At 38.3% G+C, this 27,547-nt stretch overlaps 1 protein-coding gene across 1 annotated transcript in view; it reads right to left on the bottom strand.

The window, feature by feature from the left end:
- slc8a4a (solute carrier family 8 member 4a) overlaps positions 1-27,547 on the bottom strand; it is an 81,986-nt gene that overhangs the window by 48,283 nt on the left and 6,156 nt on the right. The window contains exon 2 of the mRNA XM_060891115.1: positions 474-1,860. Within this exon, the coding sequence (XP_060747098.1) occupies positions 474-1,787 (1,314 nt within the window). The 5' untranslated portion in view covers positions 1,788-1,860. The remainder of the gene's footprint in view (positions 1-473; positions 1,861-27,547) is intronic.

Below are 27,547 nucleotides of genomic sequence, written 5' to 3'. Positions count from 1 at the left end.
TACTAGAATGAATGCATGAGACAAACACCTGCACATGAAGCGGAAACTGAACAGTTAAAAATTGAAATTGAAAATTTTTAATTTTCCAAAAATCTTTCCAATATTCCAAATATTTGCATGAATGAGCAAATATGAGTGTTCCTAATAAATTGACCAATGAATATATATTGTATACATCCAGTATTTCTTTTTGCTGTCCACATGTAATAAACCATTCTGATAAAATAGACATTAAAAATATTACCAAAAAAATCGCGTCCATACTATTGGGTGCTTAGCAAGTAAAATGCCCAGAAAATGACTGAGTTACAAATGATGCTAAGTGATATAATTAATCTCCATTGTTTGTCATTAAAATTCATTAATGCTCTCATCCATTTTTGCCACCAGAGCGGTTCTGTAAATTTCAGAGCCAATATTCTCTCAACAGTCATTGAGTCATAATGTGATGTTTTGCTAATGTGAATGCTCACCTTTACTGTGCAGCCACTGTCTCCTCCATGTCTGCCCACAGCCAGTTTGAGGGAACCACAGTTCTCGAAGCATTGGTAATGAGAGGGCTCAAACTCCAAGTAGATGGTGTGAGGATCCTCTTCTTGTGCATTGGCCTCATGGCAGCTCACCACTTTCCTGGCCTGGTCTGCAGCATGCTTCTTCAGGATGTTCCCTGCACCGATCATCATGCGCGTAGCCTGGATGCGATAGAATGCCCTGCTCTTCTGTTGCTGAACCAACACTTGGTAGTTGGCCATTTCAATCAGCTGCTCCATGTCCTTCTCAGGGTGCCTCTGCTTCAGCTCCTTCAGCGTACGAGCCATTTCCCTTCGTGCCTCTTCTTCTTCTCCACCTCCTCCTCCGCCGCCTCCTCCCTCCTCTACGCCAGCAAGCATGCCATCCAGAACCTCCTTGTGGTGAGAGTTGGTGCCCTGCCCATCCATCTCCATGTCCATCTTTGTGAATATACCATCACCCTCCGTTTCGATGATGATTCCCCGATTCTTGTCGGCACGGTAGCGCTTGTGAACGTACTTGTAGAAGAGCAAACGGCGGTCTGCAATCCAGGCTTGGAGCACACAAATGGGAAAGAAGAGGAACGTCAGCACAGCTTCCCAGACCTCTACCACACCAGGAGAAAATACTGATAGGATCAGATAGAGCCAGATGTAAGCAAACATACTCCAAGCTGCGGTTACAAAAAAGACCCTCAAGTGTTTTATCTTTCTTACTTCACCATCAGGAACAACGTAGACACAGATAGCGATGATGATAAACATGTTGAACGCAGCACTGCCTACTATGGTGCTGGGACCAAGATGACCAGCTTCAAATTTGTGGCCACACACTTCAATCACAGACAGCAGGATCTCAGGTGCTGAAGAACCCAACGCCATTAACGTCAGGTTGGAGACGGTCTCGTTCCAGATGCGGACCGTGGCAGTGGTCGTTTCTCCATTGGGCTTCTTAATGGTGATTTCCTTCTCTTGCGAGGTGATGACCTCAATGGAGGACATGAAGCGATCCGCAATGATGGACATTCCCAGGAACATGTAGATGAGCGCAACAAAATAGACAATGGCTCGCGCCACCTTATCTCCCACTGATGGGTTCTGAGGGTTCCATACAGGAAGTACCACACCCTCAGAGCAGCCGGTCTCCTCAGAACAGTTTCCTGGGCTACTGTGCGATGCATCTGAGGTGGCCTGGGAAAACTGCGTAACACTAAGGATGATGATGAGGAGAGCAGACAGGCAGGTAGTGGAGGTATGCTGGGGACAGAGGTGATGCATAGTGTTGCTGTACTGATAATGATATCCGAATTCAGCTCCTAAAATCTGGTGATCGGCTTCACTATATCCACCTCTGAAATGTACAAGAACAGAAAATGGCACACTCACTAAACATAGACAAGTCAACTTTACCATCTAATTCTTCAAATCAAATGTGTACATTTCTCTATGAGGCAGTGGTGCCCCAGAAACCTTTAATAGGGTTGGCCAGAGGAGGCCACAGCAAATCTTGGGGTGGCACAAAAAAAAAATCACTGTAGTAACGACGAGATGGAGAGGGGGACAGGCAGTGAAACAGCTACTCTGGTGGCGCCAATCAATCTACAATCTATCTTTTTTGGTGGCTGCAGCGTGTACTTCATTTTCTTTCTTTCTTTCTTTCTTTCTTTCTTTCTTTCTTTCTTTCTTTATTTTTCACTTCATGAACTATTGTGAATTTTCATTATGCATTCAAATTCAAATTCATATTAGGGGTGGCCACAGGAGTGGCCAGAGTTTATACAGGAGTGGCTGTGGCCACCACTAGCCACCCCTTGGGGGCGCCCTGCTACGAGGGCAGTAAAAACCTTTACAATTTTAATTATCAACAAATGTATCAATCATATTCCAGAGATTTGAAGATCTATGTATGGGTTTACGATCCACAAGGAAAGATACACTAAAATAAAAAGAATAGTAATAATGTATGCGGATACTTTATATGCAAAACATTACAATTACATGATTTTTTTAATATATCTTTCAAAAGGAAAGATGTATTCTAAAAATTTAAACATGATTCGATAAATCTTAAATATAAATTCAGAATTTGTAGATGAAGCAAAACATGTTCATCCAGAAAATGGTGAGCACTAAATCCTCACCTCCATTCCCAATTTAGCCCTAAATCTAAGGGCTCAATTTTTATGTTTTGTTTTTTTAGATATTTTTTTTATTACATAAATGAAACATGCAGCCCTCTTTTGACATCTTTCTAGAAATTAATTCTTAAATTGAACAAAACGGTTGATATTAAAAATGAATTTGTTTTATCATTTTAAATTATTCCAAGAAACCAGATACATTCCATTCACTTTATTTAAAATACACTAGTCAAAAGTATGTGGACACCTACATAATCAACATCTGATTCCAAAGTAATGGGCATTAATAAGTCATGAGTTTGTATCCCATATTTACAATCTGTTATAATGTTACAGTAAGCTCCAGTTTTTCAGGAAGACTTTCCACTAGAAAATGTATAGTTTTGTGTTTATTCAGCCACAACAGTGCCAGCGGTCAGGCACTGATGTCAGGTAAGGGGGCCTGGTGCACATCCATTACTCCAGTTTATCACAAAGGTGTTTAGTGGGGTTGAGGTCAGGGCTTCAGCCTTGATGGTCTTCACGGAGCTTGCTTTGTGCGTGGATCATTGTCATGTTGAGACAGAGTTGGGCCTCTTAAGATTTCCAGTAGCAGAAAATCTTAATCCTACAGCAAACAAAAATGTTTTAGACAAATTCTGCTTCCAACTTTGTGGCTACAGGTTGGGGCAGAAAAACATATTGTCATGGATGACCATGGACTATTTCCTACCTGTACACCAGGGGGCGTTCCAGCAGGGGATTGTTTACATCTTGTGTCATGTGTTTTTGTTTACCTTCTATCTTTAACTCCTTCCTGATTCTGAACACCTGCTCATGTTCTTTGATGATTTCTCCTATATATACCTTGTCTTGTGCATGTTTTTTCTGAGTCCTCGGGTCTTTTGTCTCCCGTTTTATTCTCCCTGTGTTTTCGGTTATTGGTTTCATATTTGTAATGTGTTGCAGTTTTGTTGTTTTAAAATATATTTCCCATTTATGTTGCTATCTTTGCATTGGGGTTTGGATTTTTGCTCCTGGGAGGCATCCGTCTCTGATACCTACGGGTGTAAGACGTTATTTGTAGACCACATGACATCATAAATTTCACAAAGTTTTGCATATTCAACTTTACAAAGCTCAATTTGTGAAACGTGTGTTTGGCGAAAACACTTTCATGCTATTTTTTGAAACATCATTAAAAGCATATTTGCCACTAACATACTAAAAAAAAAAAATTTTATTACCATCAATAGTCTGGATCTGAATCGAATTGCTTAATGCAAATACAGACGATGTGATTAAATCATAGACAGACTATACTGATATTTCTATTTCGATCTTCTATACTGATCTTTTTATTGAGGTGACGGAACGATCACCTCAATAAACACTGAAGAAATACAATCATCTCACAGTAAACATAGTCAAATTACACATCTTCAAATTCTTCATGTTTATAAGCTGATTACAGAAAACTAATTACTAACCTTTCTGCATACTGCGTATTATATACTGCATGCAGGCGTTTATTACTTGTCACAACGTAGAGGAAATCAATACTGCATAAATATCTCATCAATTTTAGATTATATCCTTGGGTTATTGCTTCTGTCACAACTGCTCATGACTTAACAGAGGAGTGTGTTTTTCTGCTCTCGGTGGTGTGCAGCTATCGATCTCTCAAAGAGTGTTTTTCTAATGCAGCTTTAAAAACAAGAAGTGCACTAATAGATTACAAAGCCTGCAATAAGATTATTGATGGAAATGTAGGTTTTTTTCGCATTTGGTCAACATTATACCTCGAGTTCGATAATTCTGTTCGATAATCTGTTCGATAATTCTGTATAAATTAAAATATAAAAAAAAAATTAGACTTAATCGCTTATATAGAAAGTTTAGAATTGTTTTAGGATGAGGACGTTGCCATGGTCATGAAGAAAAACTGTAGTATTGAAATGGATGTAATTATAGAGAGCCGAGTTCAATCCTCAGCTTGGCTTCGATTTTATTCACAGCTTTGAAATTACACAATCAAATTACATTGGATTTAAAAAAAAACACATTCATGTGACTCAATTCAATCGTACTGAACTGGTATAGACATTTATATTACACATTTTTCTCTGTGTCATGAATTTATTATTAGTTTGATTTCAACAGTTCAAACAATAGTCTGATTTTTTTTATAATAATATTGTCCACTACACAATATATTTTTTGGGGTATCTAGAGATGTACCAGCTCCGGTTGGATTCTGCTTCATGAAGTATTCGGACACTCTAAGAGGAGATGCCGACTCCATGTGGTCTTTGAGGACAACAACCTCCTCATCAATACACCATTTTATAATTAAGGTTTTTTCCTTTACCATTTCAGGGAGTTTTTCCTTGCCACATTCACCTCAGGCTTGCTCAGTGGGGATAAATTCAAACACATTTAAATATATCTAATATTAATCTTGAATTTTTGTATTATATTAATCTTTGCATTAAACTTTTTGTATTAAACCTTTATGTTCTGTAAAGCTGCTTTGAGACAATGTCCAATGTTAAAAGCGCTATACAAATACGTTTGAATTTGAATTTATTTTTCCATTACAAATAGCGTTCATTACAAAGGATATATTTACTATAAAAACATTGTTTGCACTGGTACTTTTTAGACAAAATTCCACTGGATTCATTGGTGTGAAACCACCCAGATCTGCTGGTCAGCTGAAATTCTGACCCATACTGTAATGCTGCACTGCACACAAGAAGTGGCTTAGAAAAATATGACCACAGTTATGCTTACATAAGAGCCTGAATCATGTATGGGTTACTGATGCTGCTGTCTTTTTTTGACTCATTTTTGACTCAATTTGACTCATACGTACACCACACACCTCCATCCTAAACTCCAGGCCCTTAGCAATTCCATGATTTCTAAGTTTCTGCCATATCTCTCCAGCAGCATAGTGACTCAGGCTTGTTGCTCAGTGATCCAGAACTTTTCGCTTTATATATCTTTTTACAGTCAGCGCTAAATCAGACATAATCACACACCCTTTTGAACTCTTTGTACCAGAGGCTAAAATTTGCAAAGGTACTTGTGACTAGCTCATAGACACACAGAGTTAAAAGGTTGCTGTTTTTCATCATTTTAATGTTGTTATTTTTTTTTCTATCAAAAAAAGCTTTTGTGTTATCCATTTTATTTCTGTAATAAATGTTTTTGTAGACAGGTGTGAATTGTTCACTCAGCAGGGAACTCCCTCGTCTTTTCCATCTCCCTGCTCTCCAGCAGCTAAAGATGATCTCACGATACTCTACATACAGAAACCCAACAGTGTTCTGACTTATCTTATAAAAGACTTGCAGTGATAATTAATTTGTTAACAATGATTCAAAATCACTTGACTGGCCTGATAAGGTAAGATAATCCTTTATTCATCCCACAGTAGGAAAATATGCAAATATTAACTTAACACTGGAGAGAGAATGTTCTGTTTTCATTCATTCATTTTCTACCGCTTATCCGAACTACCTCGGGTCACGGGGAGCCTGTGCCTATCTCAGGCGTCATCGGGCATCAAGGCAGGATACACCCTGGAAGGAGTGCCAACCCATTGCACACACACACTCTCATTCACTCACGCAATCACACACTACGGACAATTTTCCAGAGATGCCAATCAACCTACCATGCATGTCTTTGGACTGGGGGAGGAAACCGGAGTACCCGGAGGAAACCCCCGAGGCACGGGGAGAACATGCAAACTCCACACACACAAGGTGGAGGCAGGAATCGAACCCCCAACCCTGGAGGTGTGAGGCGAACGTGCTAACCACTAAGCCACCGTGCCCACCATGTTCAAAGTTTATTAATGTTAAATAAGGTTTCTATATATGTTTGTCTTAGCTAAGATACGAAAAATATAGCGCTAACATTGGTTGATTACGTTCATTTGGGATATCAGTGAATAATTTCAGCTAAAAATGGGTAAAAAAAAAAGTGTTTAAAAAAAAAGGAACATTTTGTCCTAAAAGGATTCAATTTGACTAAAATCCCATTAATAATTCAGAAGTGATTAAATATGTTTGTACTCTTTGTACAGCAATAAACATTGAAAATGTCCGCCATGTGTTCATCAGACAATTTTAAAAGGACAATATTGAAATTTTTTATTACAAAATCACCTCAAACAGACACCAGCTCCAGCATCTATTTCTGAGTTTTTATAAATTCCACTAGCGAGTCTTTTTCCAACCACAACAATAAAATTAAACCCTTCCCATATGTTTCTTCCACGTGATTAGTGGAAATGGTCATTTTCCAGTGTTTTTGATGTTGACAATTAAGTAATGATCAATAATGATCATAGCAAATAAAGTAGAGTGGTTTAAGTATTAAAAATTGAAATCAAATCGGTTTTCTCCATACAGTGAGTATCGAGCAGACGGAAGTGGTGGGTTGGTGGTTAGGAGTTGTTAAGTATTAGGAATATTCTGTATGTTGGAATATAGGCACATGTTACATGTATGTATGCATATTCAGGTCTTATGTGCTTGCATAGGAAGACTAAGAACATCATACGCATTTCCATAACTATATATTCTTATATTGAGTACATATACATGTATATACTCAATCATTTCAGAAGTAAGATGATGATAAGATTTTATTGATTTTTGTGTGTGTAAGGAAAATACAGAGAACATTTTGTTTGTTTCCAAGATTTTTTTTGTATATATTTTTCCAATAAAAAAACCTAATAATATTAAAATTAACTGTAGAGTACACAGGAACCTTGTACTAAAATGCGAGTAATGGGGATTAGACTCAACCTATTTTGTAAATGTGAGAGTAGCAGACGTATCTTTATTTACATTTATAGGCACCTTTATGTACAGACAGCATGAATCTCTGACCTGGAGGCACAGTCTTAAAGGGCTGAAGTTATTTATTTTTCAATTTTCTGTAGCCATTTTCCTACACAGGGGAAGGAGGAGGAGTCTGGATCCCAGGAGACAAGGTTTGGGACACCATCAAAGACCTCAATCACACATAACCTCACACGTATCATACATATATGGACATTCATTAATTAATTCATTTTCTACCGCTTATCCGAACTACCTCGGGTCACGGGGAGCCTGTGACTATCTCAGGCGTCATCGGGCATCAAGGCAGGATACACCCTGGACGGAGTGCCAACCCATCGCAGGGCACACACACACACTCTCATTCACTCACACAATCACACACTACGGACAATTTTCCAGAGATGCCAATCAACCTACCATGCATGTCTTTGGACCGGGGAAGGAAACCGGAGTACCCGGAGGAAACCCCCGAGGCACGGGGAGAACATGCAAACTCCACACACACAAGGCGGAGGCGGGAATCGAACCCCCAACCCTGGAGGTGTGAGGTGAACGTGCTAACCACTAAGCCACCGTGCCCCCCATATATGGACAATTAATCATAATATATATAGACAATTTAGAGATGGCAATCAGCCTACAATGCTGGTGATTAGATTGGGGAACGAAACTGGAATACCCAGAGGAAACCACGGGGTGAAAATGCAGACACACAGGGAGAAGGCAGGAAACCCTAACGCTGGACGTGCAAGGCATCCATACGCACCACTAAGCCACCTTTATCAATTAATTTAGGACTTCCTTTCAGTGGAGTATTGACATCACTATCAGGATATTTTTTCATTTGTTCAAAATAAAAACTCTCATATATATCTATTTATTCCTACAAAGTTTTATGTAAATCTGCCTATTATGTAATAACCTGAGCTATTCGAGTACTAAAATGAATAAATAAAAATAAAAAAACCCTAGCTATAAATAATTCACAACACTACCTGCAGGTAAGGCTGCAAAACGGCTCTGTTGTGCTCGAGTATGGCTCGGAAAAGCTTTAAAGACATAAAAAGAGCACACTTCCATAATTGTGATACATGATACCATTAGTTTCTGTTAAACACAAAGTATTGCAAAAGACAAATTAGACAATTTTTCCTCAGCTAAATCTGTGCTAACTTTATTTAAAGTTTTTTTTTTCCGGAAAGAACTTTGTTATTAGCTGCAACTTTAGACACCGGCTTCAGTAACTTAACTGAAATTCGTTTTTCTCCAATCAGTTTATATCCACAGATGTTAGATAACTGCACCAACTGATTATTTTCCATTTATTTGCTGAAACTTGCATAATTTAGGGCATGGTTTATGTTAATTAGAGGTAATTAGATCTATATGAGGGGTAATGGGGCCATGGTGTGTGCATAAATAAGGGTCCAGTGAGCAGGGGTTTGTGTTCATGGAACTGAAGCACATTATTTGGGATGAAATTACTGCTGGTTTTGATGTCATATGACAGTTTAATGAGCCACACACAGATCCATGACACACACTGCATTCGCTCAGCTGTTCCCAACTTTGCTGAAGAAAGGCCATGTTGAATGAATTAAACCCTGAGCCATTGTCAGTAATATTGCAATGTAATGACCTGATTATGTTTGACGTCTGTTTGAAATCCTTATCAGCGTTTCTCTGAGCATTCTCGTAACTCCTCCAAATGACTGTTTGTTTTTTTTTCCTCCTTCATTTCCTCCTCCTTTTCCGTCCGCAGAATGATGTCTGTAGTCAACGCAAGCCGTGCTCCCCCACTATTGCTCCACATGGTGCTAATGCTATTTATAGCAATGGCAGGATTGCTCCCAGCGGCTCTGGCACCAGTGCTGTGCCAGCGTGCCTGTCAGCGACCTAGGCGTGTCTTACTTAACATCCAACTGCGGGTTCATTCATCTCCTACAAAATCCTGTTCTGGTATCTTAAGTGGAGTTTCTCTTCACAGGACAGTCAGCAATGACTCACATTAAACTGACCATAGATCCAGAACTTAAGTATGAGAATACATTTGTAAGACAATGTTTATTATCTTTCCTAGCTCCTCATGGAGCCATTGTAACCTTATGAAATCATCTATCAGACAGACTGTTACTTTAATGATTGCTTTAATTGGAGGAGCTGGGGCAGACAGCAGTGAAGACAGCCCCAGATCTAAAAACAATGTCCCTTAGGCTTCGTTCACACAGGCGAGCAAATCTGATTTATTTCCTAAATCAGATTTTTCTTTAGACCCTGTATCCTCATTACATTGGTTGTTATAGTAACAAAGCAGACAGGCATATGCTGAGGAGTGCCAAGGAGGGAAATATTATCAATTTAGCTTGCTACAAGCACAGAGATTCATAAGTTTCATCTTTCGGCTAAACAATAAAACAACGTCATGGACCTAAACTACAGCAATTTGATTTAGGGAATTTATTTTTTGATTGATGCTACATGCTAAGCTGTTTTGAGTATTATCATAACCTGCCGAGCTCCTGTGATGTCCATGCAGTATGATCTCAGAGTTTAGTGGTTTGTGCTATATCAAATAAAGGTACAAGTTCAAATAATCACTCTTTACAACTGTGGTGAGCAGAAAACCATCTCAGATATCACTGTTATCTAGTTAGCTTTCTACATTCAGAGAGATTTATGAGTTTTATATTTTTGCTAAACCATAAATCAACATCGTAAACTTGAACTAAAACAATCAGATTTAGGGTTTTTTTTTAAATGGCTGCTACCATAAACCCTAATCTATAAAAATGCAGGTCAAGAGCTTTGTTTAATGTTCACTCCAAACATCAGGACATGAGAATGGAGGGAATATATGATCTCAGTGACTTAGTGATGCTTGATAGGCAGCTGATCTCCTGTGATTTCATGCAGAATAATAGAGTTTAGTAGTTTGAGCTGATCACTCTTGGTGAGCAGAACAGCAAGTTAAAATGCACAACACACCAAGCAATGAGGTGATTTTTTTTCATTTATGATTTAATTCAATTCAATTGAGTTTATCTAGACATTGTCTCGACTAAAAATGTTAACGTTTAAAATGAACTCTAACAATTTTCCATAATAAGCAAGCCGGAGGTGAAGGTAGAAAAGAAAAAAATCCCTGAGGAAGAAACCTTGAGATGAACCAGACTCAGAATGGAACCTCATCCTCATTTGGGTGACACTGAGCAGTAAATAATATAAATGTAAATAATGTTTTTAATTTCTAAGGTAAGGTAAGGTAAGGTAAACTTTTATTGTCCCCAGTAGGGAAATTTGTCTTGGGCCATCACCCATGCTGCAATCATACAGAACATACATTAGACAGATACAATTCACAGGATATTGAATACATAAAATAGCAACTATGTCCTTCCCCTATTTAACAACTTCACCACACTGGGATAAAAGAGTTTTTAAATCTATTTAATCTGCAGCGAGGAACCCTGAACCTCCTGCCAGAAGGCAACAACTCATACTCTGTATTCAAAACATGGGAAAAATCACAGACAATCCTCTCAGCGTGTCTTACAGTGGCATGTTCGTACATAGTTTGCAATGGTGTCAATTCTTTCACTCCTATAATTTTCCAAGCAGTGTGTATCATTCGTGTCATCTTTGATCTCGATTGCACAGATAGATTCCCAAACCATACTGTGATACAGTACCTGATTAAACTCTCAATTACTGCCTGGTAAAAGATTACCATAAATTTTTGGTCAACCCCATGGACTCTCAGACGACGTAAAAAATGCAATCTTTGTTGAATCTTACTACAAAGATTATCCACATGTATCTGCCATGTTAGTGAGTCATCAAAATAGGCACCAAGATATTTGTATGATGAGACCTGTACTACATTTTGATTGTGGATGCTCAGTGGCCTGTGATCACCCACTCCTCTAGGATCAAACACCATTTCCTTTGTCTTTCCTACATTTAAAGCTAGGTGGTTGGTTTCACACCAGTTCTCAAAACCTCTAATCTCTGAAAAATATTCAGACAGGTCTCCATCCTTTTTTAATAACCCCAAGATTGCAGTATCATCTGAGAATTTAATAATATAATTATTGGGGTAGCACCTGGGGTAGTACTCAGAGTTCTAACTTAAGAGAGTGTTCCATTAACACTAACCTGCTGCCTACGGTTGGTTAAAAAGGAGTAATATCATTTAATAATAAGAGGGTGGACTTGAAGATCCATTAACCTCTTATGGTTATGCATGCAGCATGTTGAAAGCTGAACTAAAATCTAAGAACACAAGACGTGCATATGAGCTAGTATCCTCTAGATGTCTATTTACTGTATTAAATGTGTGATGGTTATAGCAGCATCATCAGTACTTCTATTACTTCTATATGCAAATTGAAATGGATCCAAAACACTGCTAACCTCAGTTTTTACATGATTAATCATAATTTTCTCCAAACACTTCATCACTATCGAGGTCAAAGCAACTGGACGATAATCATTATTCTCCTTACAGCTAGCCTTTTTAGGGTCAGGAATAATAACAGAACTCTTCCAAATTAAGGGGACTGTGTGTGTCAACAGACCCCTGGTAGATGGGACACCAGGCTTCTGCTAGTTCTTTACTACACGATTGCAGTAGGCACCCAGAGATACCATCAGGCACAGCAGCCTTGCTGGAGCAAACATGTGAAAATAGTCTCTCCACCATATGCTGATCAATAATTATTTTAGAAGAGTCCAGTCCTGATAAAACTTCCAGAGCATTTTCCTGTTCCTGTGTAAAATCTTCCCCTTCAAATTCTACAGCGGTTTATGATTGAGTGGAATTAATTAACCAATAGCTCCTGAGGAACCAACGGGTCAACGAAGTTTCCGAGTTCACCACAGATTCAACGCTAATTTCCTTCCTGCAGAAGTCTTCAAATGATCACTGATTAAGAACCGAACACAAAGCTGACTAACGCAACAGTAGCTCAAAGATGGCGTGACGGCCACATCCACAGCAATCCACCAGTATGTTCATATTTTTTTCATTTTTGGAGCTCTACTTCAGCAAAAAATATAATTTCACCTCATATTTCATTAGTTTTATGTAAGTGATATGCATATGATGCTCCATCAGGTCATGTGACAGAATTAGGAGATGAAAATGGAGATGAAAAATTTGAAATGGAACCATAAGTATCCTTCAGTTCAAAACTCCCCAGAAACCATCTTCACATCTAAATAGGAAATTCTGTTTGCTCAGGCTGGTGATACAGTCCAATTGTTTTGAATCAAATGTTTCGATGCGATCTGCCTTTAGCATGAGGGATTAGGGATTAGCAGCATTATACAGGATCATAGTGAAAGAGCCTCAGATCTGCTGGAGATTTAGTCAATGTAATGTGCATAATCTGTTGACAGTGATAAGATTTAGATTCAGTGTGAGAAGTGAGGGAAAAAGTATGCTTAGACTAATGCATTGTACTATTTTATGCACACACACACACACACACACACACACAGAGACACACACACACCATTGTGAAGTACTAACTCAGCACCATATTTGCCACTCAGCACAAATGCATCTCATTAACTGTCAATTCAATAGCGTCAATTCTGTCCCAACATTGTGTGGATGCTCGCTTGTGCTTGTGTGTGTGTTTGTGTGTGTGTGTGTGTGTGTGTGTGTGTGTGTGTGTGTGTGTGTGTGTGTCTTCCTGCGTATTAACGTGCATGCAACCTTAGAGTAATAGCAGCATTTAAATTCTCTGCTTATAATCCTCTGTGGGAACTCAGCAGAGTCTCCCCTCAATTAGTGAGTCTGGCTGCAAGCCATTGCAATCCAGCCCCTGAAGAGGTGTGCACCACACACACACACACACTTACACTCACACACACACACAGACACACACACACATTTACACAGAGACCATGCATTCTACCCCAAACATTTAAAAAATAACATTTTTTAATAATATTTTGAGTTAAATAAAAAAATACTTTCAATTCTCATTAATATTTTAGGATTAACTCACTAATTCATTAAGGTTAATTCACTTGTCCCACTTAGACACACTCGTCTGAAGTATAAACCCTACATCAACCGCATCCAAAGTGGCAAAAAAGTAGTTTCATTGGCTGCTAATTTGTTTTAAGGAAGTAAAAACTATTTATTTTTAAGGCCACACTTTCTGGCTAACATGTCTCTCCAGAATATATGGTGCACCTCCATAAATCTTGTCTGCTATTCATTTACATTTTACAGACAGTGATACACTGTGATACGTATGCAATTTACACACAAGGAAGTTCCCTCAAGAATTAAAAAATGATTTGTGTTAAAGGAACAGACAAGATGTGTCGTATCGGCTTGATAGTCAGATGGCTGGTTTCACATACATTCTGTAACGTTCTGTGTGGTTAATGTGGCCATATTGCATTACACTGACACAACCAGTGTAACCATGGCAACAGGCACTAAATATTAAACTAAATATTCAAGTGTTCACTGGAAACCCCGTGTTGAGCGATGAGCTGGTGCCAGTGTGAAAACAGGAGGAATAACATTGCCAGTTACTAAAAATTGAGCTTTAAGTAAAATAAATCAGATTCTAACTCGAAGTTCTCTTCAGAAAGAACGGTTTAGCGGTTTCTCAGCGTGGCAACAGCGCTAGGCAAAGGGTCACCATCTTGTCATTGATTGTCTTCCTATTAAACGCACAATGTGTCGTGTTTTATTCTTTACTTACAACATACCTGCAGCTGTAGAGACCACTTCAATAGCAACACAGTTCAATCAATTCCCAGGTTCCCAGGTTCACTTTGCGAACAAACTGACTCCATCTATAACAGAAGTGCTGTACTCAGCACCTTGCCTTCCTCGTTGTTTTCAACTAAACTCTTTTTATTTTCATTCACTGCATGAAAGCATTGTAACCTTCAGTCATAGATTAGCGTTCAATGCTAAAGCGTAGCCATTTACTTTTGTCCAATCACAGTAAGCTATGGTTGTGCTAAAAATCTGCTAAGGCAGCTATTGTGTTTTCAATAGATATGCGAGCTCTAGGTTATTGCTATGGTTTCTATCATTTCTGCAGGAGCAAATAAGGAGATTACAGTTAAACTTGTAAAATATACCATGTATTCTGTATTGCTGAAGAAGTCATCGATCCTAAAAATATGCATTTAGAATATTTAAATGCACTTCTCTTCAGATTCCAATACTTTTATATATGGTGCTTACAAGTACATTGATGCACATATATATATATTCGCACACACACACACACACACACAAACAAAACATGGAAAAGCATTAATGTATTAGGTTCCACGCTGTGCAACAACATGTACACCATTATCATGAATCAGATCAAGAATGGTTCCCTGGGGTACTGACATATTCTCACTCACTCTCATTCACACACACACACACACGAGCAATGGGAGACCCTTGACATAACATACATAACTCACATGATTCATTTTGATATACATTTAGCACACGGTTGTAGTTCATTATATTAACACACCGAATATGTTTAAGGGATGAATGACTAAACTTGTCCATCAAATTAACATTATTTCCGAAGGAAACAAGGATCAAAGTGTTGCATTCATCATCTGATAACTCAACTGCTGAGTCACAGATGGTTTCAGACAAGGTTGTCATCACCCACGGCTGTTATTTCAAGACCAAATTACAAGACAAGATCTGTAGATACTTGAAATTTTAAAGCCAAAGTAGATTACCAGTGTAAAGATTTAAGCATGAATCATCATCTGTGCTCTCTAATAACACAAAACGAATGTTTTTTTATTCAGTTAGCTGCTGTGGCTGTGCATATTTCCATAACTAGGGGGTCAAAGGCATGATGACAAAATTATACTTTATACCAATTCTGTAATAGAGTAAGGCCAAGGCCAAGTCACAAATGATATAGTCACAATAATGCATCAGCAGCCATGTTGAGACTGTCGCTGATATTATTAGAAAGATTCAATTATCCAATCGGCCAATCACATGGCAGTAGCACAATGCAAAAAAGACATACAGATACATGTCAGTAAGTTCAGATAATATTTACAGGCAACTGATTTTTGGGCAGGAACGAACCGAGCCACTGAGGGGTTAACTCTGGCTGCTGGTACCAAGCCCAGATAAAAAGGGAGGGTTGCGTCAGGAAGGTCATCCAGCATAAAACCTGTGCCAAAACAAACTATGTGGATTGGATGATCCACTGTGGTTATCCCAAACAACGCCCCAAACAGCTGAAGGACAACAATAACTGTAAGTATTTACGTATTTAAAAACCCTATTGATCCTATCTAGCTGCATTGAAATAAAATGAATAAAATCATAGGGCATAGGAGCCTTTATTACATATACATTACAGTGGAATTCTTTTCCTCGCAAATCCCAACTGAAGAGGTTGGGGTTAGAGTGCAGGGGCAACTAGGATACAGCACCCCTGGAGAAGGGAGGGTTAAGGGCCGTGCTCAATTGCCCAACAGTGGCAGCTTGGAAGTGCTGGGGCTTGAAACCCAAACTTCCAATCAACAACCGAGAGCGTTAACCACTTGAGCCACCACTACTCCAATGAACCTCCCATAGCACTAGATGTAGAAACCATTTGCAGATTTTTATTTGCTGGGTTGCCATGTCAGCTGGGTTGCCATGTCAGCTGGGTTGCCATGTCAGCTGGGTTGCGCTGTATTTGTGATAGCACAGCTTCAGTGCCGCATTTGGAGGCATCCACTTTGAATGTAAATGCAAGTTTGGGGTCTGGAGTTCGCAGGATAGGGGCTGTAGTAAAACTCTGCTTCGGGCAAAGACTCCTTGTGCAGTGTTGGAAAAGGGGGACAATATGTAGCTATAATTTCTTATAAATTGGTGGTCCCAAGAAATTTTACTCCATAGACTTGGAGTAGATTAGGATGTCAACAATGTAAACAATGACATATTGGTGTAGAATATCCGGATTTCATTTATAAATAACTGGAATATGTCAGGTGCATTAGTTAGTCCATATGACATTACCAAATATTTATAGCGCCCACTAGTGGTTTAAAATGCTCTCTTTCACTCATCACCCTCCCATATGGAAATGAGAGTGTAGGCGATTGAGGGCTCCCTCCAGCATGGCGGCAGTGGAATATCAGGCGGAGCAGTTACACTGGCTGACATTCATCTGCTGGTTGCAATGATTATTCATTATAAATTCTACAAACACTCAAGCTAACAAAAGGACAACCTGAAATCATATACATTTTTTTGTTGTTCAGAATTCAGCATCATGAACATCTGACTGGTTTCCCTAGACCGCCACACATGTTCTTATCTTAATTAAATAAACAGATTTGTGGGAAAACCAAGAAGCTTTGTAAATTATATGAAAAGTTTTGCAAGGACGTAATGGGATTCTACATTTCCTGTTAGAAAATAATGAGTTTCTATAAACAAGGCTTTTAAAACATTATTAATGTATTGAATATATACACTATTGTTATTAGGGATGCATAAAAGGCACCGCATACATAGTATTTGGTTTCAGATTCGAGAATACAATTTTCTGAAGCACTTCCTGTCATCTGTTCATTACTGAGAAAAATCAAAATGAATGGTTGAAGGTTTGAAAACAATATGGATCTCAATCTGGCTATAATTATTATTGTATAATAATCGTGTGACTTGTACTTTGACTGATGGCTTTGCAAGCAGTATTCGTAACACTGAATGATAGTCTATTGTGTGTGTGTGTGTGTGTGTGTGTGTGTGTGTGTGTGTGTGTGTGTGTGTGTGTGTGTGTGTCCTTCTGTTCTCCCTGCATCTGTTTTGGCCTTGATGTTGGTCAGTCAGTGGAAAGCTGTAGTGTTTGTATCAGTTTCTCAGTGTCACTTTCTTTAACAGCATGATGTCTGGACTATATTCTGCCTTCGTTATAAACTGCCAAATGAATCAATACAGCACGTACAGACCTGCTGAATGCCCTACTAAACAATTTCACACTTCTCTTCTACAGAAACAGCCAGGAGTATAAAATAAACAACTTGAGTCTTAGTGCAACATTCTACAAATCTACAGCTATTTTACCAGGGTTTAATTCTTAACCTAATTGCGTTTATAAGCTGTTAATTATTAATGCATGTTTCATTGCGTAGCTGTTAAATAGACGAGAAGAGTGAGTGCATGCATGTGTGTGCTTGGTGCAAGAGTACAACTGAGAAAGTATAAATTAGTAAAAAAAAAAGGGGAACATCGAGAGAAGTCATAATGATTTAGTGAGTTATAGGATGAAGGAATAAGATAGTAAGACATGTAACCAATTTGATTCATAGCATCTTAATGTCTCATTTACATATCCATTAGCATGCAGTGAGCATCTGATCTCTTGCTTGCACTTACAGCTGAGATATTATAGCACTTTCATTTGTCTAAATTCAGTCAACATTGAGACAGGATCTTATTTGGCCCAGGTAATATGCACAAAGACTATGCAAAGGTGCTACAAAGCTAATTTAGCTAGCCAGCTAGCATCTTTAGGAACATTGCCTTTTTTCTTTTTCTTTTCTTATTTCTTTTTTCTTTTTTTAGAAATATCCACCTAACATATTAGGTTGAGACTGATTGGCTTTTGACTCCGTTGTTTTACATGCTATAACGTTACGCTGTTGCTGTCATCCATTTTCAGGGCTCTCAAATTTTGAAGACAGGCAGGCGTGACATCTCCACCCCCCCACCCCCCACCCAAAAAAAAAAAAAACAATAATGGGGGAGTTGTTGTTTGGTAAGGATCACTGACCGCAATTTAACCAAATAAAAAGTATTTGTTTCATTTTCATTTATTAATGTGTGTGCTTGTGTGTGTGTGTGTGTGTGTGAGAGAGAGAGAGAGAGAGAGAGAGAGAGAGAGAGAGAGATTATGACTGGTGTTTATTGTAAGTGTTTGTTGCCTTTTTGGACTCCTTTATCATTTGTAATGTTGCTCCCATATAAAACAGTTCGGCTCAAGCCCAGACATTTTTAGGGTCATGATTGAGGACAATGTCCCATCCAGAGACGAGCTGTTTCCTGTTGAGGTTTTGTTCAAACCGACCATCGAAAATACCCTCTCTAATGAATACGTTTTTTTTTTCATTGGTTGTTGTGTTAAATCTTACCCAGATATTTTCTGGGTAAGATTCAGAAAAGCAAGTTTCTGATTGGCTATTTTGTAGCCTCTTTTTTTGATTGGCTGATAAGTGTCAGGCTCGACTAAGAACTCCAGGGGAGACGCGCTTGATTCCTGCCCGGTTCCATAGAGACAGCGGTGTGGACTGATACATTTTGGGCGCTGTGGCTTATTAAATGTCAAAATGTTTTTCTGCATGAGAAATACGATGTGTGGCGGGAGAGTCTGATAAAAGACCGAAATGCGTGACTGTCACTCAATGCGTGACACTTGACAGTCCTGCATTTTAAATGCAGGATATTTTTTCTATTCAACTGTCATTGGGTTTTGGAATTAATTACACTGTAATTTTTATATTTTTGGATCTTAAACACACACACACACATACACATTTTATTATATTATGATTCCCATAAAGTTTCTAAGCTGAACTGCATGTAGAGAATAAATGTGATCTTTTTTTTGAGCATCATAACCACGCAAATATTTCAGGTTTTCAGGATATTCAAATGGTTTATATTCACCATGCTACATAAAAGATGTCAAACTGATTGTTATAATGATAGAAGTGTAACAAAGAATATTTACATTCAATCTCTTGCTATGGATTCGTTTACAAACTGAAATACATTCATTTCCTGCTGGCACCAGAAGTGTATCTATTTTTTTTATTTCTTTGGACGAGGTTTATTTCCTGATGTTTTTTTGTGGATCTTTTTTGTAGCTGCAGGAGTTTAACTTCTGCCTAATGACAGCCTGATGTGAACACAGTGTTTAGATTGCATACACATCTGCTGGGGTTTAAAAAGGTGCGACTAGATGTTGTATGATGGGGTGAACAATAAAATGTACGGTATGTTTCTACTCCTACGGGCCAGATCTCAATATTTTATTCTCATGCCTGCTGACTATCTTGTGTTTTAAGAAATGAAAACTAATTCTGCACAGTTGGAGAATTGGAGTAATAGGATTGAAAAGCTGATTGCTCTCATTATACAGAAAGAGATTAATCTTGTATTGAATCTTAGGTGTGCTAAAGAGAAGAACAAAGTCAGCTCCTGATGGTCCTATAAAGAAAATCTCGCTCAAACCTTATTCCTGACCAGCAGAATGACTGGCTGGACTTCATCTTTATATATGTCATGACTGTTAATGAAATCCTTTTAGCACTTTCTCAGAATTAGTGATCATTTTAAACCCATATCTCATAGCTGAGGAGAAAATGCATGCAAAATGAGACGAGCGATTGCAGGCTGCGGAGTGACGGTGGAATCCGAAATAGGCTTTAGATTTGGTTATGCTAGCTCAGGGACTTGAGGTGACAAGTTAAATAAATTGAAAAAAATGTCATATCAAGCGCAGTCCCTAAATGATTACTAACTGAATCTCAGCACTGACAGGACTAAGTGTATGTGTGCTGTAAATTCTGGTATTCCAGACTTCAAGCCTGGCAAATCTCAATAGTATTTCTTGCATTAAACACACCTTTTATAACAATACATCCCTATGAATAAGGGAGTACTAAGTTTGAATTTCTTTCAAATCAATTTCCAGAAACCTTGCACATGCATTGCCCCGGGAATCTATTTCACTCTTACGTCCCTTCTTGTAACCTCCACCTTCTTGCAGCTATTAATTCTTCTGACTCTCTTCACACACTTTCCTACAGCACGGTTCTCTCCAATTTCTCAATTTACATTTACATCAATGCAATAAAACAGCCCACACACTTTCACTTTCAAGCAAATATCGTCTATCCTAAACCAGGTTCGAGTGTTTTAAAACCGACAGAAATGTGTGCGTTTCGATTTTTGACGGCTGTTTCCAAAAAATGCTGTCGATATTCGTAGCACACAATACAGCCTCCGATTCTTCTTTAACCTCCAGCAGTCAATATTTGATTTTTGAATATATCTTAATTGAGCTCACTCTGTACAAACAGACACAAGAGCTGAATTTAACCAAGAAAGGGTTTAAGTGAAATAAAATGATGTGTTATTTCCCTCCTGGCTTTGTCATCAAGGCCAGATGAACCAGCTGTCAAAGTGAAGGTCTCCACTAAAATAACACTTCTTGCATTATACTTTTTTCCCCTATTCATGACAAGAGTGTCGATATGAAAAAAAAACAGGCCATTATGTGTCAGTTTCCTTCTCTGGAACAGTATAAATACCTGTGCAAGCATTATAATGATAATCTATTAGAGCCAGAGCAGGTGGATCAATGGGGTGCACTGTAGTGACAGGTAACACACACACACACACACACATTTACACACCACAGCCTGTTAGAGCTGAGCCTTTTCATTTAATGAAACATCTGAGCCAGGTCAACAAAATATTTATTAACGGAACAGAAGCTTGCTCCTGCTGGCTGCATCTCCATATTAAAGACAAAAAAACAGTTTTTCTTCTCTGTACTTTTTCATCACTTGGCTGCGACTCGACAGCAGACCCTCATCAGTATCCCTCTGTAATTGCGATGGAATGAAGCCAGGCTTTTCTAATGGCACTTTAATGTGCCGTGCATTATATTTCATCATTAGGGGTGTATTCATTTACCATGTTGTGATCAGATAATGGGGAAGTTCCATATCCTTCATATGCACGCTAAGCTGGAAATAGCAAAACGAAGCCGAGATGCGTAAATGGCAAGAAAAACAAAAACAAAAAAAAACAGACGAATAAGATGACAAATAATTTCATTTAAAGGGGGGGGTTAAATTGAATCATGTAGCATCAGTACACCAGATTTTAAAATAATGTCTTAGCGGACTTTGTTTTATGCAGGGTATGTCATATATACTTTGTCACAATAATGAGAACTGGACATTTTTATAGATTTCTGTCATATTTGTGACTCGAATGTTTCCATTATTGCGAGAGGTAAGAAAATCCATTATTATGAGGTGACATCCAGTGACACCCTCTTCACATTATTGTCTGGTTTATATTTTTTTATATCGCTGTGTGCACTGGAAAATGCTATACAGTACAGACTAAGAAATGAATTTGACGTAGCAAACAGAGTTCAAGCGTAATCAATATTTTCTTACTTATGTGCACTTTGGGGTGGGGTAAAGATAAGAAGAGCTAAACTTGTAGAATTAGAATAACAGAGAGAGAGAGAGAGAGAGAGAGAGAGAGAGAGAGAGGAAATGCAGATGACAGTATAGCATAGAGCATCCTGAGGTTTCTGGCTTTGAGTCTTGTATCTCAGTGGGATTTTCCTGGCTAAATAGCGAATACATAAAATAATTTGCTGACAACAAGGGAACCTTCTGTGGCATTCTCCTGTTGCAGCTCCAGCTTTCTTGTTCACCCTGATTGTAAAGACGGACTGTGTTTATATGTATTTTCAAATGAATACACAATACATTTCCTAATTTCCGGTACAGCCTTTTGAGTCAACGCTTAAATGCTTATGCCTTTATAATGGATCCTAAAATTCTTTGTTATTCTGTACATGTCTGAGAGGATTATACATTAATATTCATAACATGCTTAGCATCTCGCATGAGTACTTTCAAACAACAGAAGACTAGTTGAAAGGAAGGAGGTTGGACTTGAACTGCATCTTCGTCCCAGCCTGCATGTTATTCAGAAGGCCGAATCGAGAAGTGAAATGGTCTTCGCTCTTTACTGCAGCATTCATAGGCATGAAGTTAAATGTTTCATAATAAGCTGTGTTGAGCATGCAGATAGATTAGATAGTCTTTTCATTAGACCTGTGCTCTTGAGCTGGCTGTTGGACCACCTTGCACTTTCATTTCCTCTGGCTGTGATCAGTACTGGGTGGCAGCATGCCTTAGTTCCCTCATTCAAAGCTTCGGCAAAATAATACACACTTGCAAATCCAGTGACAAGACTCTGTAATGAAGGTGGTACATTACTGCTGGGGTGCTGCTGTGCGATATGAAAAAAGGGGCTTTTTGATCTGTCTAATAAACGTTCGGCTCGGGTGGGCTTTAATGACGCAGCTGTCCTCGCTCACAATACTCCCAACAAGAACAGTGAGTGTTAAGTGAGTTTCCTCTATAGGCAAATTTGCCACCATGTAGTCATTTTCATAATCACTGTCATCATATCAGAAGCACAGTCGCTGTCTTCATCAAGCAGGCATTTCATAGCTGAACCAAAAATGAGCTACAGTGAAATTCAGCTCACTATCAGTCCCCCACAAAGCCCTGTTTTCCGGTGGCAAGCTCTATGGTTCTCATTATAATCGAAATGCCTGAGTGCCAGCTGGTCACCTAAAGGCAGTGCTGAGCACTTTTGGAAAAGGTCACATGCTGCTCGCTTTCAAATGGCTGCATGTGGCATTTGCCAGGCAAAAGTAACACCTGTTTTTTTCCAAATCCAGTTCCTCACAGCTAACATTTGAACTGAGCATTTACTATTACTCCATTCATTGTGTGTGTGTGTGTGTGTGTGTGTGTGTGTGTGTGTGTGTGTGTAAACACGTCTTTTAAAAAACACCACCATTACTTTTTCAAGCTTTTAAAAAAAGTGCAGTATTCCCTATTATATAATTTTATCACAATTCACGGTTATCAAAGTTATTCAGCTAATTTGCAGACCGGCTTAAACATTTTAACATACTGAAACTTTCTGTTTTCTGTTTTTATCTGTTTTCTGATTTTACTTTTAAAAAAAAGGTGTGAAAATCTTTGCCCTCAATGGTACTTTAAAATCAATCTTTTTTAAGGTCACCAACAGCACAGAAGACTTTTTTTGGAATCTAAAGAATCTGACAATTTTGAGCATTATTACAATCTGATTGATCTGATGGAGAATAAAGGCTTTTTTTCTTAGCACCAGGAGATCATTAGGTTAAATCTCACCATTGCTGTCATGTGTCCAAGTGAAAATAATTGGCCAAGGTGTAAAGGTTTGCATTATAACTAAAATCCAATCCTGCCAATCAGAGCAGCATTAGCCAATTGTGTGAGCTGATGTAGAAGAGGTCATTGCTTTCCCCTGAGTCTGTTCAGCAGATCAGAACTGTGATATAACATCATAAAAAAGCAGTGTTAGAAAAAGCAATATGTTAGTCCTTGTTCTACCTCACTGTTAAATGTTGAACTAGGTAGTGAATGTGAATAGGATTGACCGATCTGGGAGAATTATGGCATGAAAAATAAGAAGATTTTTAAAACCTCTAGCTCCCAAATTGCTAATTTACTAATTCCCACCCATATTATAAACAGCTACCAGAAAAAACCACAAGAGAGTAATGGCATCCCTCCTATCCGGACAGCAAAGCAAAATTTCTCCCCTGGTCTCCTGCCAACGGATATCTGTGTCCTAGAAGTTGAATTCCCGATCTCCCAGCAGCAGAGCTATTCATTTACTAGTGAAGCCAAATAAAATATGATAAATTGTTTTAGCGCTGGTCTATGCAATTTGAAGCACTATCTGCATCAGTGACATCTCTTGAATCGGCATTTTTTAATTGTGCAATTACAGGTGCTCAGCCGAGCTTAGCTTAGCAAGATGGGATATGGTGGTGGAGATTGTCAGTCCTCCACAGTTATTCTGCATTCTGATCTACTGGATCTTATATCATCTTATAATCTATGGTTATAAAGCAAGCATAAAAAACAGCACTTGAGTGTTGTGAATATTCACTCATTCATTAATGCATTATTCTGGTTTATCAGGATTAAACCTTGCAAATGATCTCTCAAACCTCACTGATAGTTTGCCTCTGATAAATGATATGCAAAGTAATGTGTGGTTTGAAGGTTGTTGAGTTCGGCAGAAGTACTTTTGGGGCTGTAACATTATGTTGAGCAGACCCACTGAGATTGCCTAGCCTAGTGTGAAAACATTCACAAAGCTGAGCGACAGTGCTTTACCCCTCATCAATGTGCTATTGAGGGAGAGAGGGACAACACAAAGTACACATAGCACTTCCTAATTTATATTCTGGGAGAGTATGAGCGAAGAGCAAAGCCCGACAAATGCTGCACATATTGCATCTGTTAACCGAGAGAGAGAGAGAGAGAGAGAGAGAGAGAGAGAGAGAGAGAGAGAGAGGGTGAATGAATGATATATGGAGATAAGAAGCCAGTAGAGAAAGGCATTACCTCTTCTTTAAATATGCTCTGCAATGTGATGGAACTTTAGAACTTCTTACTCCATCTTGCCCTTATATGTGGTCTTGCCCTTTTCCTACAGAGCTTTGCAGGTTTGTAGTGGCTTCCGATTGCTACATATCACCACTTTCACTAGGAGGGAAGTACATTTGATGCTACTTTTGATGCTACATTTCAGATATGTTTAATTCAAGGGAAGTGATTACAAGGAGGAAGTGGGAGCCACTACATTATTATTTATATTATACAGACTGGTTATAGTTCTCCAAATGCCTCAGTCTATAACAGGACGAGAACCATAATCATTATTATTATTATTATTATTATTATTATTATTATTATTATTATGCTAAATATCACAAATCTCAACTTGTACACATTTGAACAATCACCACTGTAAAACATTTCAAGATGGTTAAACTTAAAAAAAAAGCCCACTTGCTGCTTTAAATAGGTGAGTAAACCCAACTTGAAAATAAGATTTGTTTCAACTCAAAGTATTCAAGACAATGGATTAAATAATTAAGATTCATTTTTTAAAACTTAGAAAATTGAGTTCAATATCCAAAACATGTCATGAAAATGGGTTAAAGAGAATAAATAAATTCACCTAACTTAATTAGGCTATCATGTTTTATAGTGAAGGCACCCACTATAGCCTCTTTTCCACTATATTTCTTTTTTCCCTGTTCAGAAAAAAATCCAAGAGGTAAAGAGTGGTTACTTGAGTTACTATAGACTTCCTGTCAGCATGAACCAGTGTTGTCATTCGGCTGTAAACTCTAAAGACTTTTGAACTTGAAAAATCCCAGGAGATCAGCAGGTTCTGAAATACTCAAAATACTTGAACCAACCTGTGTGACAACAACCACACCACAGTCGCTAAGATCACATTCCTTTTCACACACATTTCCTGTTCATTATTCCCAAGCTCTTGACCTGTTTTTGTGCAATTGTATGACTTGTGCTTCTGCCATTTAATTGGCTGATTTGATTATTGTACAGTGTAAGACATTTCAAGATGCTTAAACACCTGCTTTGTTAAAAATGTGAGTAAACTCAACTTGAAGAAAACCTTTTGTTCAACAATGCAATAGATTGATTTATGTTTCATTTTTGAAAACATATAGACTTGAGTTCAACATCCAAATCTTGTTATGACAATTAATAATACAGTGTATGAATAATCAAGTGTAAATGTATTCCTTATATAAAAGTGAGTGTATGAAACTGTAAGAAAAGTACAACCCCCCAGTTCTCACCTCCAGATCTGTCACGACCCTATAATTTTAGGATAAAATCATATATGAGGATGAATAAAGTATTGCCTCATTGGTACTCATTTGCAAGTGTGAAACATTGCTTGTGACACACACATCGTTTCACCTCAACAGAGCGCGGAACAGGAATATTTCATACAGCTTTTCTTAGCAATTGGTAGATTGGATTCTTACATCTATTCTGCATTGTTAAAGCCTCAGGAAGCATAAATTCTTGATTGTTCTGTGATTAAGGTGGTCTTGTGGGTATCTAATATACACCATGCACACACATATCCACTCACTCATTCACACCAAAGGGCAATTCAACATAGTAAAAACACCAAACGGCATGTTTCTGAAAAGTAGGAGGAAGCCGAGAGGACACCTATGTGTACCTGAAAAAAAAAATACAAACAGTAATTCAAGAAGAGAACTGAACAGAAGACCCCAGTACTGTGAAGCAGGCCACAATGCACAATGATTCACCTTTCTACCCAAGCAAGGCTTGCATCTATGCTTGCATCAACAGCTTGCACTACACCAGTTCTTGTTTCAATGTTTTTTCCTTCTCCCATGTATCCAGACTGTCACCTCATAAACAGTGTCATTAATTGTCTACAGCCTAGCAAGTGAAAAAATATATAGCAAGGACAAAGAAAAACTTGCACATATATCACTGTGATCATTCTACACTTGTAGACTGAATCACTTGTATAACTGAACGTTTTAATCCCCCCTGCTTGCACCAAAGCTCTCAGCTCTGTTTGAGTGTTGTGATGGGATGTCAGTTAAACAAACTCATTAGAATATTAGGATGTGTCTATACAGTTCTTAGGTAGGACTCACCAAGAGTCAGAGTCAGGTGGTTTTTTATTCAGAATTTATTTTTCACTAGAGATGGATTTAAGTATTTTTAATATTCTATTATATTTTCACAGAACATCCACTTAGCTAATGTGAATTCAGCACCATGGATAGCAACCAGAAGCCCATTTATGCTTTAATGCAAGCCCATGAATGCAAATAAACACCCTTGACCACCCTTTGCCTTTTTCTAAGATCCAGCTTATCTTTTGGATAAACAAATTCCGGCCCAGCAAATATTGCTCCCATTTACACATTCAGAATTTTCAATGTAGCACCTTATGCGAGGAGCAGATTTGCTCTTATTATTACCAGATGCCAAGCTGTTCCACGGGCACTGCAAATATTGTTTATGCCACTGTCCATCTAGCCTGGAGGAATGCTCCTAGGCATAAGCAGGCTTTGTTTATGATGGTTAAAACCAAAGAACAAAGAGAGTCACTAGTAAAGGATAAAAGGGTCAAGCTGTTTTCTGCCACTCAGTGCACCAGCTTTGACGGATAGTATGCAGTGACTGTGCTGTGTTAAGACGAAAGCCAAGCAATTGTTTGATCCTGAACTCTCCCAAAAAAGATTTTATTAATTCAGCTTTCTAACTGGCCAAAAGAAAGATTAGGCAAAGGTACGATGAAATATGATTTCTGTTCAAAAACTCGTACACAATTATATAA

Source organism: Tachysurus vachellii, chromosome 17 (assembly GCF_030014155.1).
Source record: "Tachysurus vachellii isolate PV-2020 chromosome 17, HZAU_Pvac_v1, whole genome shotgun sequence".
Taxonomy (NCBI): domain Eukaryota; kingdom Metazoa; phylum Chordata; class Actinopteri; order Siluriformes; family Bagridae; genus Tachysurus; species Tachysurus vachellii.
This window is presented reverse-complemented; position numbering and strand designations above follow the sequence as displayed.